At 32.9% G+C, this 17,668-nt stretch overlaps 1 protein-coding gene across 1 annotated transcript in view; it reads left to right on the top strand.

Annotated features, from left to right (window-relative positions):
• The window catches only part of LOC143252515 (diuretic hormone receptor-like), a 48,167-nt gene extending 30,740 nt beyond the window's left edge, over positions 1–17,427 (top strand). Inside the window, exons 8-13 of the mRNA XM_076504765.1 lie at positions 3,989–4,073; positions 5,343–5,409; positions 12,978–13,063; positions 13,770–13,902; positions 16,388–16,429; positions 17,109–17,427. Coding sequence (XP_076360880.1) covers positions 3,989–4,073; positions 5,343–5,409; positions 12,978–13,063; positions 13,770–13,902; positions 16,388–16,429; positions 17,109–17,348 — 653 coding nt within the window. The 3' untranslated portion in view covers positions 17,349–17,427. The remainder of the gene's footprint in view (positions 1–3,988; positions 4,074–5,342; positions 5,410–12,977; positions 13,064–13,769; positions 13,903–16,387; positions 16,430–17,108) is intronic.
• The last annotated feature ends 241 nt before the right edge of the window (positions 17,428–17,668 follow it).

Raw genomic sequence — 17,668 nt, 5'->3', positions numbered from 1 at the left:
TATTAACGTGACGCGATATGAAGTGACACATTGTGTGAAATTTCAAAACCAATTAATAAGATTATGAACCAGGTTTCTCTCAGTTAACAAAATAGGCATAAACATTCTTAGTATGAAAACATAGAATGTTTTAAAGTGTAAAATGTTTAATAAAAGATATTATTGTGAAAGTAATAAACACCGAGTTTCCTGGTCATCGTAAGTGTTATCATTTAAATAAAAATATTTCGAAAATACAAAGATTAGGTTAATACAATTATAAAACGAACAGAACGTGTCTCCATCATTAGCTTGTTAAATAAGTTCTGTTCACAACAAAACAGTGAACACTCCTGAAAGAGCAACCATGACGTAAATGTGTCGTATTAATATACCGAGGAGAAAAATGAATACTTTAGTTACCACCACTTCATCCAGATACGTAAAGCGCTACATTGTAGGAATTGAACGATAAGTTGTGTTTAATTTAGATACGTTCGTATAAATCCTAATCTGTTTGTAAGCAAAGCTGTAATTGAAACAGAGAGCACTGAAACATCAACTCCACTGTCATTTTTGTTATAGTAAAGTTACAATGAAAAACAATGAAACATCAACTCCACTGTCATTTTTGTTATAGTAAAGTTATAATGAAACACAATGAAACATCAACTCCACTGTCATCATTGTTATAGTAAAGTTACAATGAAAAACAATGAAACATCAACTCCACTGTCATCTTTGTTATAGTAAAGTTATAATGAAACACAATGAAACATCAACTCCACTGTCATCATTGTTATAGTAAAGTTACAATGAAAAACATTGAAACATCAACTCCACTGTCATTTTTGTTATAGTAAAGTTATAATAAAAACAATGAAACATCAACTCCACTGTCATCTTTGTTATAGTAAAGTTATAATAAAAACAATGAAACATCAACTCCACTGTCATCTTTGTTATAGTAAAGTTATAATGAAAAACAATGAAACATCAACTCCACTGTCATCTTTGTTATAGTAAAGTTATAATGAAAAACAATGAAACATCAACTCCACTGTCATCTTTGTTATAGTAAAGTTATAATGAAAACAATGAAACATCAACTCCACTGTCATCTTTGTTATAGTAAAGTTATAATGAAAACACTGAAACATCAGCTCCACTGTCATCTTTGTTATAGTAAAGTTATAATAAAAACAATGAAACATCAACTCCACTGTCATCTTTGTTATAGTAAAGTTATAATGAAAAACAATGAAACATCAACTCCACTGTCATCTTTGTTATAGTAAAGTTATAATGAAAAACACTGAAACATCAACTCCACTGTCATCATTGTTATAGTAAAGTTATAATGAAAAACACTGAAACATCAACTCCACTGTCATCATTGTTATAGTAAAGTTATAATGAAAAACAATGAAACATCAACTCCACTGTCATCATTGTTATAGTAAAGTTATAATGAAACACAGTGAAACATCAACTCCACTGTCATCTTGGTTATAGCACTGGTAACGGCAGAATGAAAGCCTCAAAACACCAATTAAACCAAATATGTGAAATAATTAACAATAAAAAATAACATTATCTTCCAATTGACAAAATATTTAAAAATCTACTTGTCATATCTCAGTCCCACGAAATACACAAAAAGTAGAAACTAACGTGTAGGATTTTGCTTTTAGTTAACAGTTGACACAATGTTAGTTTCGTCCAGTTTCTAGCATTATAAATCGACAGACATTCGGATGTGCCACTGGGAATCAGGGCTGATAAAGAAATTATGGTTACATTAACTATACCACGAAATGCATTGGTGTTTAGTTTCACGCATATAACAGTTTAAACCATTTTATAATGTTTATACATTATTCCAAGACCTGGAAGTCAAACTTTGCTGGACTCTTACTGTTCACAAAAGTAATATAATAATATCACTCTTTTAAATACTTTTTGTTGTGTTTGTCTGCATGTTTTCTAAATTAAAGAGCTATGTATATCTGTATAAAAGGTTTTGCTTAAATTTTCGTATGTACTAAGAAGACTGTAGTGACGAATTTTGAGAAATTTGTGTACCTCCTAGATATATACCAAGTTAGGCCTACCTTTCGATCTCCATAGAATTCAAGATTCAGGAACTTGTGTAACTCCCTAAAACATTTGCTAGTTAGGCCTACCTCTCGACTCCTATAGATACCAAGGCTAAGGAAAAACTAAGCTTTGTCTCAGCTGACGTGGACCACAACATTTTGGTGCATGAGTGAAACCCAATGGGGTGAGGAAATCGCTTCCTCTCCGTACTATATTTGTTTTAGAGCAAAGCCACATTAAGTTATTTCCTGTTTCCACTACCATAAATCGAACTCCGGGTTCTTGTGTCCATAGACTAACCGTTCTTCCACTAGGGGACACTCTCAAGAGGGAGAATCCAAGGAAAATATTGCTTTCTTTATTATCTTCCTGCTATATAATGCATTTTATGACTTGATTTTACAGGGGAAGACGGTTGCACAATATATTTGTTATAGCTCACTTTACACTTTAAAGTACTTTGAAATTTTTTACTACATTCACATTTCTATATCGTTCAACTTAGATCAACTGTTATCATTGTTGTTTACTGAATGATTACATAAGTCTTTCATTGTTTACGTCAACTGTCAATACTGCTTTACCACAAGTGGTTAGGTCAAACTTGTATTGTTCAACATATACCAGCACAAATACCAAGGTTAATGAGTGGTCTTGGCTGAGATTTGTGTGTATATCTAAACTCATGTCTTTAGGAAATTTTCTAATGAACTAAATGTTACATTTCGAAAAATTAAAATTATGATGACTAGAAAGCGTAACACAGTTGAACGATAAATAAAGAAGTATAAAATGAAATTGGTACTAGTGCACATGCGCAAATTTGAAAATTAAGTACAGATGATAAATCTAAGTTTCACTTGTTTCCTACGACAAGACATCGAATAATATGAATAATTTACAAATGCTTGCGTTTTCGATCAAATAAGATCGGCAAACAAAAGAAGAGACTCTACACTTTACATTACTCTTCATTGGCCACAACATTCTACACTTTACATTACTCTTCACTGGCCACAATACTCTACACTTTGCATTACTCTTCACTGGCCACAATACTCTACACTTTACATTAATCTTCATTGGTCACAATATTCTACACTTTACGTTAATCTACATTGGTCACAATACTCTACACTTTACGTTAATCTACATTGGTCACAATACTCTACACTTTATATTACTCTTCATTGGCCACAAGACTTTACACTTTATATTACTCTTCATTGGCCACAATACTCTACACTTTAAATTACTTTCCATTGGACATAAGACTACATTTTACAGTACTCTTTATTGGCTGTGAGACTCTACAGTGTGCAAGATTATTACGATTTAAGCTGATTGAACATAAAAGAGAAAAATCTGTACTTTTGGCAGAGTGATCTTGACAAAAACAACTAAATTCATGAGATGTAATCAACTTCTATAATTATTGTACTATACTGTTATCATTGTTGTGCTATACTATTATCATTGTTCTACAGTATTGTTATCACTGTTATAACATACTGTTAGGCCCAGCATGGTCAGGTGGTTAGAGATCTCGACTCGCAATCTGAGGCTCGCGGGTTCGAATACCCGTCACACCAAACATGCTCGCCCTTTCAGTCTTAGGGGCGTTATAATGTGATGGTCAATCCAACTATTCGTTGGTAAAAGAGTAGCCCAAGAGTTGGCGGCGAGTGGCGATGTCTAACTGTCTTCCCTCTAACCTTACAGTGCAAAATTAGGGAGAGCTAGCGCGTATAGCCTTCTGTAGCTTTGCGCGAAATTCAAAAAACAAACATACTGTTATCACTTTTATACCGTATTGTTATCGTTGTTATTTTGTGAATTAGTAAATTTACCTCACATTTTAAATGTACTTGTATAACGTGCTTCCATGATTCTTCTATTTGTTACCCAGGGTTACCTGCCATTGTTGTTCTCATCTGGGCTCTCAGTAAAGTTTATTTTTCACCACTCCCAAGTGACACATTTTTACTTGTAAGGTAAGTAAGTACAAGTTGTTGTTTTCTTCTTTTATTTTGAGCTCTGAAACTACGTTTAGTGAAGTTTATTTAATCGTAGATTTTATTAGCATAATGAATCACTAAACAACCAAAATTGTACTAAGGTAATACAAACCAAATATATTCAATACGCTCAACGTACACTTCGAGTTCACAATGTGTCTGAACCATTTAAATATTGCGTTGTTAGTCCAATAGTTAAGACCGCTTACAGTGTGGAGAAGTGAGCTCTAGGAAAATGAATGATCACAATGTAGATCTATCGAATATGTTCGTTAAGAGCACTAATAGTGTTTATCCTTTTCTTTAACGAGTGGATGAAACTATTGTCACGTGGTATTATCGTTGTTGTTGTAACAGCTCTGAAAACTAGATGATATGCGGTTTAAGGTAATAAAATTCGAAAAAAATTATTTCTTAAAACTCTTCGTAATATTTTGCAAAGCCTATAATTAAACACAGAATGCTCAAAAACTAGAATAATTCTGTTTATAACTGAAGTTTTGCTTGTGTAGGAACTTTTGCTGTTCCTACATGTAGTTGAAACTTTTAATACTAGGTGATTGTTTGCTTGTTTTTGAATTTCACGCAAAACTACACGAAGTCTATCTGCACTAGCCGTCCTTAATTTAGCAGTGTAAGACTAGAGGAGAGCAGCTAGTCACCATCATCCACCACCAACTCTTGGTACACTAGGTGAATCATTTATGGCAGTTAACAGATGTGTTGGATTTCAGGATTTAATCGTTGATTAGTAAAACATTTTTGTGAATCCACTGAAATTTGTATATTGTTTTCATCTTCTGATGTGGACAATTTAGTGTATGCCTCGAATTAAACGTATAGCTCAATATACACCAGTTGTTGTTACTACTGTATCATGAGTAATTAAATTAAACTTTGGAATTCAACTTTCATCAATTGTTAGCATTGTTGTACCATGATAAATAATTAAATTTAACTTGGAGTCCAACTTCCATCAATCGTTACCATTATTGTACCATGAAATTTTATTAAATTAAACTTGGAGTCCAACTTTCATAAATTGTTACCATTGTTCTACCATGATAAATAATTAAATTAAACTTCAGATCCCACTTATATCAGTTGTTAACATTATTGTACCCGAGTAATAACTTATTTAATTTTTTAAAAGTACGATTTCATAACAGTCGTTGAATGAACTGTATTAATGTTATTACACATTTGTAACATTTCGACTTTAACCTCTTCATGTCGTTTTTCCAGGTGTCCATGGCAAATCAGAGACAGTTATGATTATATATTTATTGTTCCGGTTATTGTCGTTCTATTGGTGAGTTTTTTCTCTCATTTTATCATATATTTACACATGCGATAGGGTTAAGAGAACTTCCTGGTACACAAACATAGACTTTATTTTATTTGGTAGAATATGTTATATTTTGTTTTAATATATTACAAATTTTTAGCTCACGAACTAAATTCAGTTTAGTTTTAAAAAATGTAAATTTTGATCAATAACTAATAACATTACGAGTGACTTCCATTTATTTGTATATGTCTTTTTCTAATCTAGTATTTTATAGAATATTTCAAAGTGATTGAAATGAAAAATGTAAAACAAGGTCCCCTGGTGGAACAGAGGTATGTTTGTGGACTTACAAATGTGAGTTTTTACTACTGTAGACAAGTAAAAGTAATTCTTACGTAATCAAATAGCATTATAATTAGTAGACATATTATCCTGGTATCATTTTAAAAAAAATTCATACTATTACATGTTGGAGTCAATTACAGCCAAACACTGGATCAGTTCATTTAACAATATCTTAAATTTTTGTTTATTTATTACTTCTATAACATCCATGCTTTCCCACGTTGTTAATGTGGTGAAAGTCATCAACTAGTTCTGTTTGTTCTTTTCCTGAAAACCTACTATGACCACTTTTGAATTTTTAAATTTTTATTCCTACTACATTTTCTAATTACTTAGTTAAGGGCGTTACGAATCATCAGTGATTAACCAATTAAAGTTAGCGATGCACCACACGCCTTTAATGATTAACCAGTCAGCGATGAGTAACATAATACACTTTCATAAATTAACCAGTAAACAACATCAATATTTATCTTCCGTAGTTTATAAACTAGCGAAGCTCATTGGCTTTCTCAACTTTAACTCATGGGAACAGTAAAACAAAAAATAGATGAAATATTTCCAACGACTGATTAGAAGCAGCAATTCAGTCACTATTAACCTATTCATCAATCATTCTGTCAGTACAAATATATATTGATTTTTCAGAAGTAAAATATGTTGAATCATATATTTAATAATTTATTATAGCGCAATTCATACCTGAAACGTAAAACGAGGCCTGGCATGGCGTGGTGGTCAGGGTTCTCACTTCATAATCTGCATGAAGTGCGATAGAAACCTATCATCAAACATGATCTGTGTAGGGGCCTTATAATGTAACAGATAACCTCACCTTTCGTTGGTAAAACGTAGTACAAGATTTGGCGGTAGATGCTATTGGCCAGCTACCTTTTCTCTGTATAGTCTATCACTTCAAAATAAGGGATAACTAGAGCAAATATCCTTCAAATTTTTGTGCACAACATTCAACGGATAAACAAAATTTACGATTCGATATCTGGTGATTTAGGTCCCCTCGGTGACACAGTGGCATGTCTGTGTTTTTCTTATAGCAATACCATAACGAGCTATCTGCTGAGCCCATCGGGGGAAATCGAATTCCTGATTTTAGTGTTTTAAATCCGTAGACATACCATTCTTCTAGCGGGGGAAGGGATGTCTGCGGACTTACAATGCTAAAATATGGGTTTCGATATCTGTGGTGGACAAAGCAGAGATAACCCATTCTTTAGTTTTGTGCTTAACTACAAACAAACTACTAATAACAGTACGACCTTAGAATCACACGAAACTTAACAAAATAGCTGTGAAAATAAAAGATAGCTTACTGCGTAGAAAGACCCGATTGCACTGTGTGTGTTGAAGACTGTCGTTACTTATTGAAGAGACAGCTTCTAAAGAAACTAACAAACTTGCTTTTTTAATAACATGAAATCCTCAAACATTTTAAAGACGAAATGGGAAGATCACGTGCAGTAACTCGTGTAATAAATAAACTGAAATCTTGTGACAAATAATATAATATACCTAGTGGCATTTAGCAGCAGCAACAACGTAAATCGCAAAAGGAGAAAAAAAATGTATTAAATACGTTTTCATACTTGATTTATTTAGTGAAATGCGTTCTTCTATCTAACATATAATATTATAGTCTTATACTACCTAGAAGTAAGAGAAGAAGAGAGAAACAATGAAAGACTTCTTAAAGTCGTATTTGTTTTGATAACTTGTTTAAACTTTATTTCTTAATGTCAACTCCAATAATCTTTTTAATTTTACGAAAGTACTATTCGAAATTCCACATTCTCTTGCATAATTAGTAACAACTGACGTTAAGTGAAATATTTCACTTTAGGATTAAGTGTTATATATTTATTTGTTATTGTTTAACATGAACTAATCCGCTAGAGGGGGGAAGCGACTCTGTATGGAATATGTTAATTTAGGTAAGTAAAATATTAAAGGTCGTAACAAGATGAAGCCTTATCAGGCCTAAGAAACAAGCGACTTTGATTTATGTTCCTACGTCTTAAGATAATTTTAAAATCTTAAGATTATTTTTGTTACCAGAAATAATTTTCTTTCTTCTGATGTCTCGAAATCAAAAAAATTAAAGTGTTGACATATAGTTAATATTTTTGCATCTGTAAGCCTATTTAAAAATTTAGATTTCTATAATGAATAAATATAAATATAAATTGTGAATTGATCGTTAGGAAGTACCCCTATAAAAGTACATGAATTGTAATCAGTGATGTAATTTCCCGTTAAAGAATGACATCAAAAAGCAACAATCGTTAAAACGAGTCCAATTTTTAGATTACTCGACATTTATTTCGAACCAATAGAAGAACACACCTACTAACAGTTTCATCTTCAAAACTTTCCGTAGTCTGGCATGGTCTGTTGGCTCGAGTTCTCGACTCGCAATCTGAGGATCGTAGATTCGAGTTCTGCACCCGAACATGCTCACTCTTTCAGCCGTAGATCGCTAATGTGACGGTAAATCCTACTATTCGTTAGCAAAATATTAATTAACCCAAGAATTAGTGGTTGGTGGTGTTCACTAGTCTTGTCTGTAGTCTATCACCTAAAAATCAGGGGTGGCTAACACAGATATTTAGCGAGTAGTTTTGCGCGAAATTCAAACACACAAATAAATCATAAACTTCTAATCGCAAATACAGTAGTTTGACGTTTAACTTAAACATCTACTGGAGCCACAAATGTGGATATAGTTGGAAAATTCGACTGTAACAGTCAATATTCTGTTATTTGTATAAAGTCACAAGTGGCACTGTTTCATGCCCAGTTAAACAGTTTTTTTCTGTTAAATAGGGTAACTAAACGAAAAGTCACTTGAGTTCTTGGAATTTTAAAAATCGAAAAAATATTTTTCTATCTTCATCTTTTTAAAGACATAAGAATACAGAGAAAAAATTGATTCTTTCAAAAAATAAATATAAATTTTAATTTACTTCTAATTCTTAGCCACAAATGTTGTGAAGCGCCTTCACTCTCACGATCGAACATGAATTATTATGTGTAAATAATGGTGGTTCCAAAATACCTAATGTAAAATGTTAAACTGCACAACTTATTTTATATCACTAGTTGAAGAAAACATGTCATTCGCAGCTGTTCTTTCTCCTCTTAATTTGTATGAAAACAAAAATCTAAACATTAATGGATCGATTGACAAGGCCTCCTTTTACTATTTAAAGATGGCGTGTTGAATTCTTAGCCTGATCTAAAGTTAAACTAAATGACCTATTTGTTTGTGTTTTATTTCTTTATTGTTGTTGGTTTTTTGTTGCTTTTGTGGCAAACGTACGTCATTGAATTTATGTGATTCAAAAGTATTTTATTTATCCTTCAAAGTAATTTTAGTTTTCTACAAACTTTGACGTCGTATATTAAGAAATTAACGGGTAAGCTAGGCTTGATCTGTTTATTTACATTGTAAGTCATATGGTAGGAAAAACTTTAGTTTGAAGTATATACATCACAACTCAAGTGGTTTGACTAAACATTACATAAATGTAACATTGATATATTATTATATCTATAGTAGATGGAGAAAAAATCCCATAGCAGACTAGCATTCGGTGGTGCCATAGGAGATGGATAAAAGTTAGCATAATATAAAGGTCATACGAGTGATACATAGAAAAAACATCGTATAACATAGTTATATATGATCAAGGCAATAGAAAAATGTTCAAGCATCACTTAAATGCTGGTATTAGATAATATTGATTGCGCAGGTTGCAAGTGCTTTATATGGGAAGTTATAATAATACGTACACGTTCTGGTATCATACTTATTGTGGTTAGTAAAGGTATACCACGAACACGAACCTTGAATATACCTCTAAATAAAGTTTCACAATCTTTTTTTATATGTGGTCGCAACCGAAGTAAACCAATATATTTGTGTCTTTAATATCGGGATAAACTCACTATAACCATATGCTTTAGGCATGTATCTCTTGAGGATAAATATATATGAATTTATGCACTTTGACCATCTATACGTATTCTTGGTTCATACTTCTTGAACAGGGTAACAAAAACATATATATCTAGATCATAGGATATGTATTCTTGGTTCATAGTTCTATAGCAGGGTAACAAAAACATATATATCTACATCACGAGATATGTACTCTTGGTTCATACTTCTAGAGTAGGTAACAAAAACATATATATCCAGATCACGGGATATGTACTCTTGGTCCATACTTCTAGAGTAGGTAACAAAAACATATATATCCAGATCACGGGATATGTACTCTTGGTTCATACTTCTCTAGCAGGGTAACAAAAACATATATATCTAGATCACGGGATATGTACTCTTGGTTCATATTTCTATAGCAGGTAACAAAAACATATATATCTGGATCACGGGATATGTACTCTTGGTTCATATTTCTATAGCAGGTAACAAAAACATATATATCTGGATCACGGGATATGTACTCTTGGTTCATACTTCTATAGCAGGTAACAAAACATATATATATATATATCACGGGATATGTACTCTTGGTTCATACTTCTATAGCAGGTAACAAAAACATATATATCTGGATCACGGGATATGTACTCTTGGTTCATATTTCTATAGCAGGTAACAAAAACATATATATCTGGATCACGGGATATGTACTCTTGGTTCATACTTCTATAGCAGGTAACAAAAACATATATATCTGGATCACGGGATATGTACTCTTGGTTCATATTTCTATAGCAGGTAACAAAAACATATATATCTGGATCACGGGATATGTATTCTTGGTTCATACTTCTATAGCAGGTAACAAAAACATATATATCTGGATCACGGGATATGTACTCTTGGTTCATATTTCTATAGCAGGTAACAAAAACATATATATCTGGATCACGGGATATGTACTCTTGGTTCATATTTCTATAGCAGGGTAACAATAACATATATATTTAGATCACGGGATATGTATTCTTGGTTCATACTTCTATAGCAGGTAACAAAAACATATATATCTAGATCACGGGATATGTACTCTTTGTTCATACTTCTAGAGCAGGTAACAAAACATATATATTTAGATCACGGGATATGTATTCTTGGTTCATACTTCTATAGCAGGTAACAAAAACATATATATCTAGATCACGGGATATGTACTCTTTGTTCATACTTCTAGAGCAGGTAACAAAACATATATATTTAGATCACGGGATATGTACTCTTGGTTCATATTTCTATAGCAGGTAACAAAAACATATATATCTGGATCACGGGATATGTACTCTTGGTTCATATTTCTATAGCAGGTAACAAAAACATATATATCTAAATCATGGGATATGTACTCTTTCTTCATACTTCTAGAGCAGGTAACAAAACATATATATTTAGATCACGGGATATGTATTCTTGGTTCATACTTCTATAGCAGGTAACAAAAACATATATATCTAGATCACGGGATATGTATTCTTGGTTCACACTTGTAGTAGTGGGATAAGAAATGTATGTCTAGATCACGAGATACGTTTTTACACGAAGTGTAGATTCAAATATTTTGGTTTTATATATATAATAGCAGGATAAAATATCACATATTATTTAAATAATTCTTTTTTATGACTCGATAAATAATTTATTTTAGGCGATATTGTTCGCAACATAGTAACAAGTACATTTGATATTTTGGAATCTATAAACATATAAAAGCCATTCTTGGTTTATAACGCTTCTTTTGTTGGTAACGCTCAACTTTCTGTTGGCAACTTTCAGACTGTCTTAATGATTTGTCTCAGGCAGAAGTCTCGAGTTCAAATCCTATTTAAGTGAGAATTATATATACTAAGAATTTTGTATTGTGTATTTGGGTTATTTGTTGACATTCAATTAAGAAAACGGAGGAATCCTTTGTACAGCGTTTAACCGTCATGCAGAAGTCTCCCATTCAAATATCAGTGGAGTGGTGATTTTATTTTATATTTCTTTATTATTATATTAATTTTCATATATTTATTATTATGATACTAACAACGTTTTATTCAAGTATTAGGAAAAATACTAATACACTTATTGATTAAATCACGGATAATATCATATTACATAATAAATACCAGCGACTGTATCTGTTCAAAACAACTTAAATACATTGTCAACCTAATAGGTGGCGCTTCAATACATTACTGTTTTTCACTTTTGGTAAGATATTTTGTTTAATTTAATCAAAATATTTATAAGTATTTTAAAGAAACGTTATACCTTCAGTCATTTGTCCTTCACCATAAAATCTTTGCCTTTGATATCATAGTTAACAAATAGCTGAGTGAGACATTTGATGATGTAAGAATATTTCTTGAGGAACCTGTTGTTTCGTATTGTTTAATATACGTATATATATATATATAAGGCTTTATCAAGAAGCACATTTAAAAATAATGAGTACACTGACAGCAACTGCTGATTGACCGTAACATTATAAGGCCCCCACGGCTGAAAGGGCGAGTATGTTTGGTGTGACGGGGATTCGAACCCGTGACCCTCAGATTACGAGTAGAACGCCTTAACCCACCTGGCCATGCCAGTTCCCAACACGTGCATGACTTACTATTCAGATAGAAGGACGTAATTTTAGCCAAGCTTAAATTCACACCAGTGAAATAAGCCGTTCATATCTACTTACTGACCTACCTCCTCAAGATTAAAAGACCGTCTTTTCCAGAAAAACACTATACCTCTTAGATAAAAAAACAAAACAACAAAAACTTCCAAATCCTACCAAGTTACGAACGTTGATTAGAACATAATATATCCCACGTCACAGCGCCAAAATGCATAGCATTTCCTCTATACATCTCTTCGGAGAGCCTAGTAGGTTCAAATGATTATCGTGGCGAACCTTGGATCCGAGGTTCGCACCCCGTTACTACCGCAAAAAAATCACACTTTGCTATTTCTGGATGTGGGTGCGTTATAACAGTGACGGTCAAATCCAACTATTCGAATTGGCGGTGGGTGTAGTTGGATAACTGCCTTCCCCGTGTAGTCAATCTTTAAAATTCAGAGTCGACTAGCGCAAACAGCCCACGAATAGACTTTGCGCGAAATTCAACAAAACAAACAAACACGTTATTTCATGATTTAATAATTGCCGTTAATATCTTGATGTTTACTTTCACAAGAGCTGGAATGTTGTTGGGTTTTAAATGCATGTTTTTTATTTCAGATAAACGTATTCTTTCTTGGACAGATTATGTGGGTTCTAATCACTAAACTCAGAGCAGCCAATACGATCGAACAAAAGCAATACCGGTGAGTTATTGGATTTCTGCTTTGATACATTTTAAAATAGATATACAAACAGACAGATAGATTGACTGATTGATATGTTATTGATTTGCTCTTGTGAACACGATGTATACAGACAAACAGATAGATTGATTGATATATTATTGATTGATTCTTGTGAACAGGATATTTACACCCACATCATGCCTTGAAAAAAATAAATATTTACTTTAATAGCTTTAAAAATCCAGCGATTTTTACACAAATAGATATAAGTTTTGTTTTCGTTTGCTGATTGACATAATCTGAAATTGTTTTATGTTTTCATCGTATTTTCTGTAACCCTAAAATAGAATCACAGTTTAAGCTTCATATTATCACACTGAGTTTTACAAAACGATAGGGCATAAGTTCCTGATATAACCTGGGTTCGATACCCGTAGTGGACAGAGCACAGGTAGCCCATTGTGTAACGCTTTGTGCATAATTATAATCAAACAAAAGCATTAGCTCCTAAGTTGTAATGTAATTTTCAGCATTTAGTTTGACCTGTTTTATTGGGTGTTTTTCGAAAGAATAAGATTAGGTTTCTATGGTGATAGAACGTGTATCATATTTATAGTGTTTTAAGATGTGCAACTAGGAAACATTTTCAAATACCATAAATATAAAATTTCATAACCTCTTAAGTTACCGTGTCATTTAGTTTGACCTGTTTTGTTTTCCTCAGGAAAGCAGCTAAAGCTTTATTGGTTCTGATTCCTCTTCTTGGAGTGACATATGTCCTGGTCATTGCAACTCCGACACACAAGACTGCCCGGATCGTCTTCACCTATATCCAGGCTACCTTACTCTCAACCCAGGTACGTTAAGTATAATATGCGCAACTGTGGTTTTAAAGTAAAGAATTATAGCAAACGGTTATCCTTTTAAACGGTTAATGTATTTGAAATTTCTCAAATGTTGTACAAAAATAATTAAGTAAAATATTATGCAGGTGTCTAATGTCACGTGACATAGTTTATATGATAAAATTCTATGTATTTTGTTTTGTTTTAGAGCAGAGCTAAATTGGGCTATCTGCTTTATCCAACACGGGGAATCAAACCACGAATTGTAGCGTTGTAAGTTTGTAAGTTCATCGCTGTCCCACAGTGTGACTATATGTTAAATAATGGCCCGGCATTGCAAGGTGGTTAAAATACTCGATTAGTAATCCTAAGGTCACGGGTTCGAATCCCCGTCACACCAAACATGCTCGCCCTTTCAGCCGTGGGGGTGTTATAATGTTATGGTCAATCCCACTATTCGTTGGTAGAAGAGTAGCCCAAGAGTTGGCAATGGGTGGTAATGACTAGCTGCCTTCCCTCTAGTCTTACACTGCTAAATTAGGGACGGCTATCGCGGATAGCCCTAGAGTAATTTTGCTCGAAACTCAAAACAAATATGTTAAATAAACTAGAACTAATGTGGTTTGTTTGTTTTTTTTAGAAAACTTAAACCATGTTAAACCAAATGAATTTTATGACAAACTTTTACAGTCAGATAAAACATGATTAAATTTTGTTATTCACACAAAATCACGTTAAAAACTAACCATCTCAGGGTGTTTGTAAAGCGCCAAAATAATTAACTTATTTCCTGGTGTTGATGCTGACCTACAACCACAATCTTCTGAATTTTGACGGATTAGTTTTTGCCAGTAATGGTAATCCAGATGTGGTCAACGTTGTTCTTACGCACAGTGATTCAATTACTAATTTTATGGAGTCATAAACGTTTAGCAAATAATTTAGCAAATACCTTAAGTACAGTAAAAAAAAATTGAAATCTAAATTATTTTGTCTGAAATGAAAATAAACTGTTTTGTTTGCCATAAAGATGGACCTACTTTCAAATTTATTCAAGTTTTCCACATCATGGCCTGGTATGGCTGGAGATCACGGTGCTCAGATCACAGTTTGTGGGATTCGAGTTCGAATCTCCATCCCACCACACATGTTCGCCCTTTCCGCCGTGAGGGTGTTATAATGCGACAGTTAATCCAAATATTCGTTGACAAAACAGTAGTCTAAGAATTGTTGATAGGTGATGTGGACAAGCTGCCTTCCCTCTAGTTTATCATTTCAAAATTAGAAACGGCTGGCGCAGATAGTCCTCGAGTAGCTTTGTGCGAAATTCCAAAAAACAAATAAACCTTTTAAATTTATTGAGTTACTACAATCATTATTTTATATCGTACGACGACGATATGAAAGCCATTTACACGCCTTGTAAACTGTGACTAAGTTTGACATCCTTGTGTCGATTATTATATTTCCTCACACCTCTTGTGCGTTTTTTTTAACCACAAGTCGGCCAATGCCCAATATCTTCATCTTCCAACTGAACTGGTACTCAAGATAAAGGCACATCGATCCATTGGAATTGCGTTGAGAGTTTTTATTTTTACGTAGCTAGATGGAATTGTCACAATTAAAGTTTCTCGGAGCATCTTTTCGTTAAACCTAGTTTATCTCGAGGAATGACTGGAAACTTTTTAACTTTATATTCATGAGGCTTCGCATACTTGAAGTCATTTTTCTAATATTACGTTAGTCGTGCTAGGAGATATGCCTAGCTTCATTACAGCAGCTTTCAGATTGAAGGGTTCTCTTTCGTTATCATAACCTTTAATTTCCGGATACGGGTGGTAGTCATCATTGACTTGAAGTGTGATACTGGTTACTGTTGTTGACCTAGAATTTTTCCACCTATAAAGAACACAAAATACTTTTTATTATTCAAGATTTCATGTCCTTTAGCTCTGTTTTGTTTAACAACTTCATTAAAGAGTATTTCTCAAGTTCCTTATTTAAGCAGCCACGAATTCAGTATAAATGGTGGATATTCTCTTTGACTGGTCAGTCTAGATCATTCTTATATCAAGCTTAGTACTTGTAGAACACATGACACTAGTTCTAGAACTATACCACACGTCCCAGGGAAATATCTAGTTAATAGCATTTCCATAACTTATAAATGATTTCTGTATGTATTATTTCCGTAATTTTTTGAGCATGCTTAACTGTGACGTAAGCAAATTTGTTGTAAAACTCATATTATTATTCTTTAACTCAAGAATCATCTTTCATTTTTATATTTTATCATGAATCTATAAGCAAGCGTAGGGCTTGTATTAAAAGTTACATATAGAATTGAAGACTCTATATTTCAGAGATGAACAGATTTGTTTACTGGTATCGAGAACTATTGTAGAAAAGCTGTTTAACTTCTAAAAGTAAGATTAACACTGAAAAATGGCTTTTAATTCATCTTGTACTCTGTTTTTTTGTTACTTCTTCATAGGGTCTGACAGTTTCCATCTTGTATTGTTTCCTTAACGGAGAGGTAAGCGACATTTTAAAAGTTCATTCTAGTGAGGTTATTTTTCGTTCACTGTACTTTTTTTCTGACGAACTTGAACTACAATATTCAATTTCTAAATTGACCCCAACATAAAGTATCGATACCTTGTGAATTATACTAGCATGAATATCGTGGAGTTCGATAAAGAACATTCTAGAAATATTTATATACCGTTTTATTTTAAGTTTCATGGACATGATTGATCCATAGTTAAATTAAAGATTATTTCAATTATTTTTATAAAGGTTTGTCTGTGTTTGTGTGTTTGTTTTTGTGTTTTCTTATAGCAAAGCCATATCGAGCTATCTGCTGAGTCCACCGAGAGGAATCGAACCCCTGATTCTAGCGTTATAAATCCTTAGGTTTACTGCTGAACTAGCGGGGTACAAAAGCGTGTTCAAAACGATCAAAGGTTCTACCGGCCATTCCATAGACTTCTTTACTAATACGTAGAGGTTTAATTAATTAATAAAAACTTGTATACTGATAAAATTTCAGAAATCAAGAGTTACTGTATACTATTTTCAGGAAGTCTTAAACTTTTTCTTTTTCTGGATCTACCTTTGAAAATATTCCACTATGTTTCATAAACACAGTAATTTCTTAAAATTATCGAATCTCGTTTTTGATATCATGATTAAATTCGTCTTCATTAATTCAGGTTCGAAACACGCTCCATCAGCACTTGGGACGATGGAGAACATCCCGATCGTTGGGGATTTACTCTACACGCTGCACGTTCCCCCACAATAGAAACAGTCCCAGGTTTAATGCTCGTGAAAGAGTTAATGTCGATTGGACACAGAATAGGAAGAACACTTGCAAACAACTGAACAGTTGCTATACAACTGATGTTGGAGGTGCCTGTACTCCGGGGAATAGCAATGAAGATGCTGTTTAGCCTTTTTGAATAAAAATTGAGAAAACCTGATAAGGAATACAAAATATTATAAATAAATAAATATGAAGTTTGTGGAAAATGTTGAGTTTATTGTTACTGTCAAGGTAAGAGTAACTAAAAGAACGTGATATTTTTAAGGTTTTAGAAGGAACTCATGTTGTAATTTATTCCAAAGATGAACCTGAATATGACCTAAGATGGTCGAAACGTTGTTCTGTACTTTAAGTAATGTTTTACTACCAGCCGTCTTTAGAATAAAAGGCAGTGTTGTCTCCTAATATATAACATTTCACACCACTATATATATATATATATACATA

Source organism: Tachypleus tridentatus, chromosome 6 (assembly GCF_004210375.1).
Source record: "Tachypleus tridentatus isolate NWPU-2018 chromosome 6, ASM421037v1, whole genome shotgun sequence".
NCBI classification, from domain to species: domain Eukaryota; kingdom Metazoa; phylum Arthropoda; class Merostomata; order Xiphosura; family Limulidae; genus Tachypleus; species Tachypleus tridentatus.
This window is presented reverse-complemented; position numbering and strand designations above follow the sequence as displayed.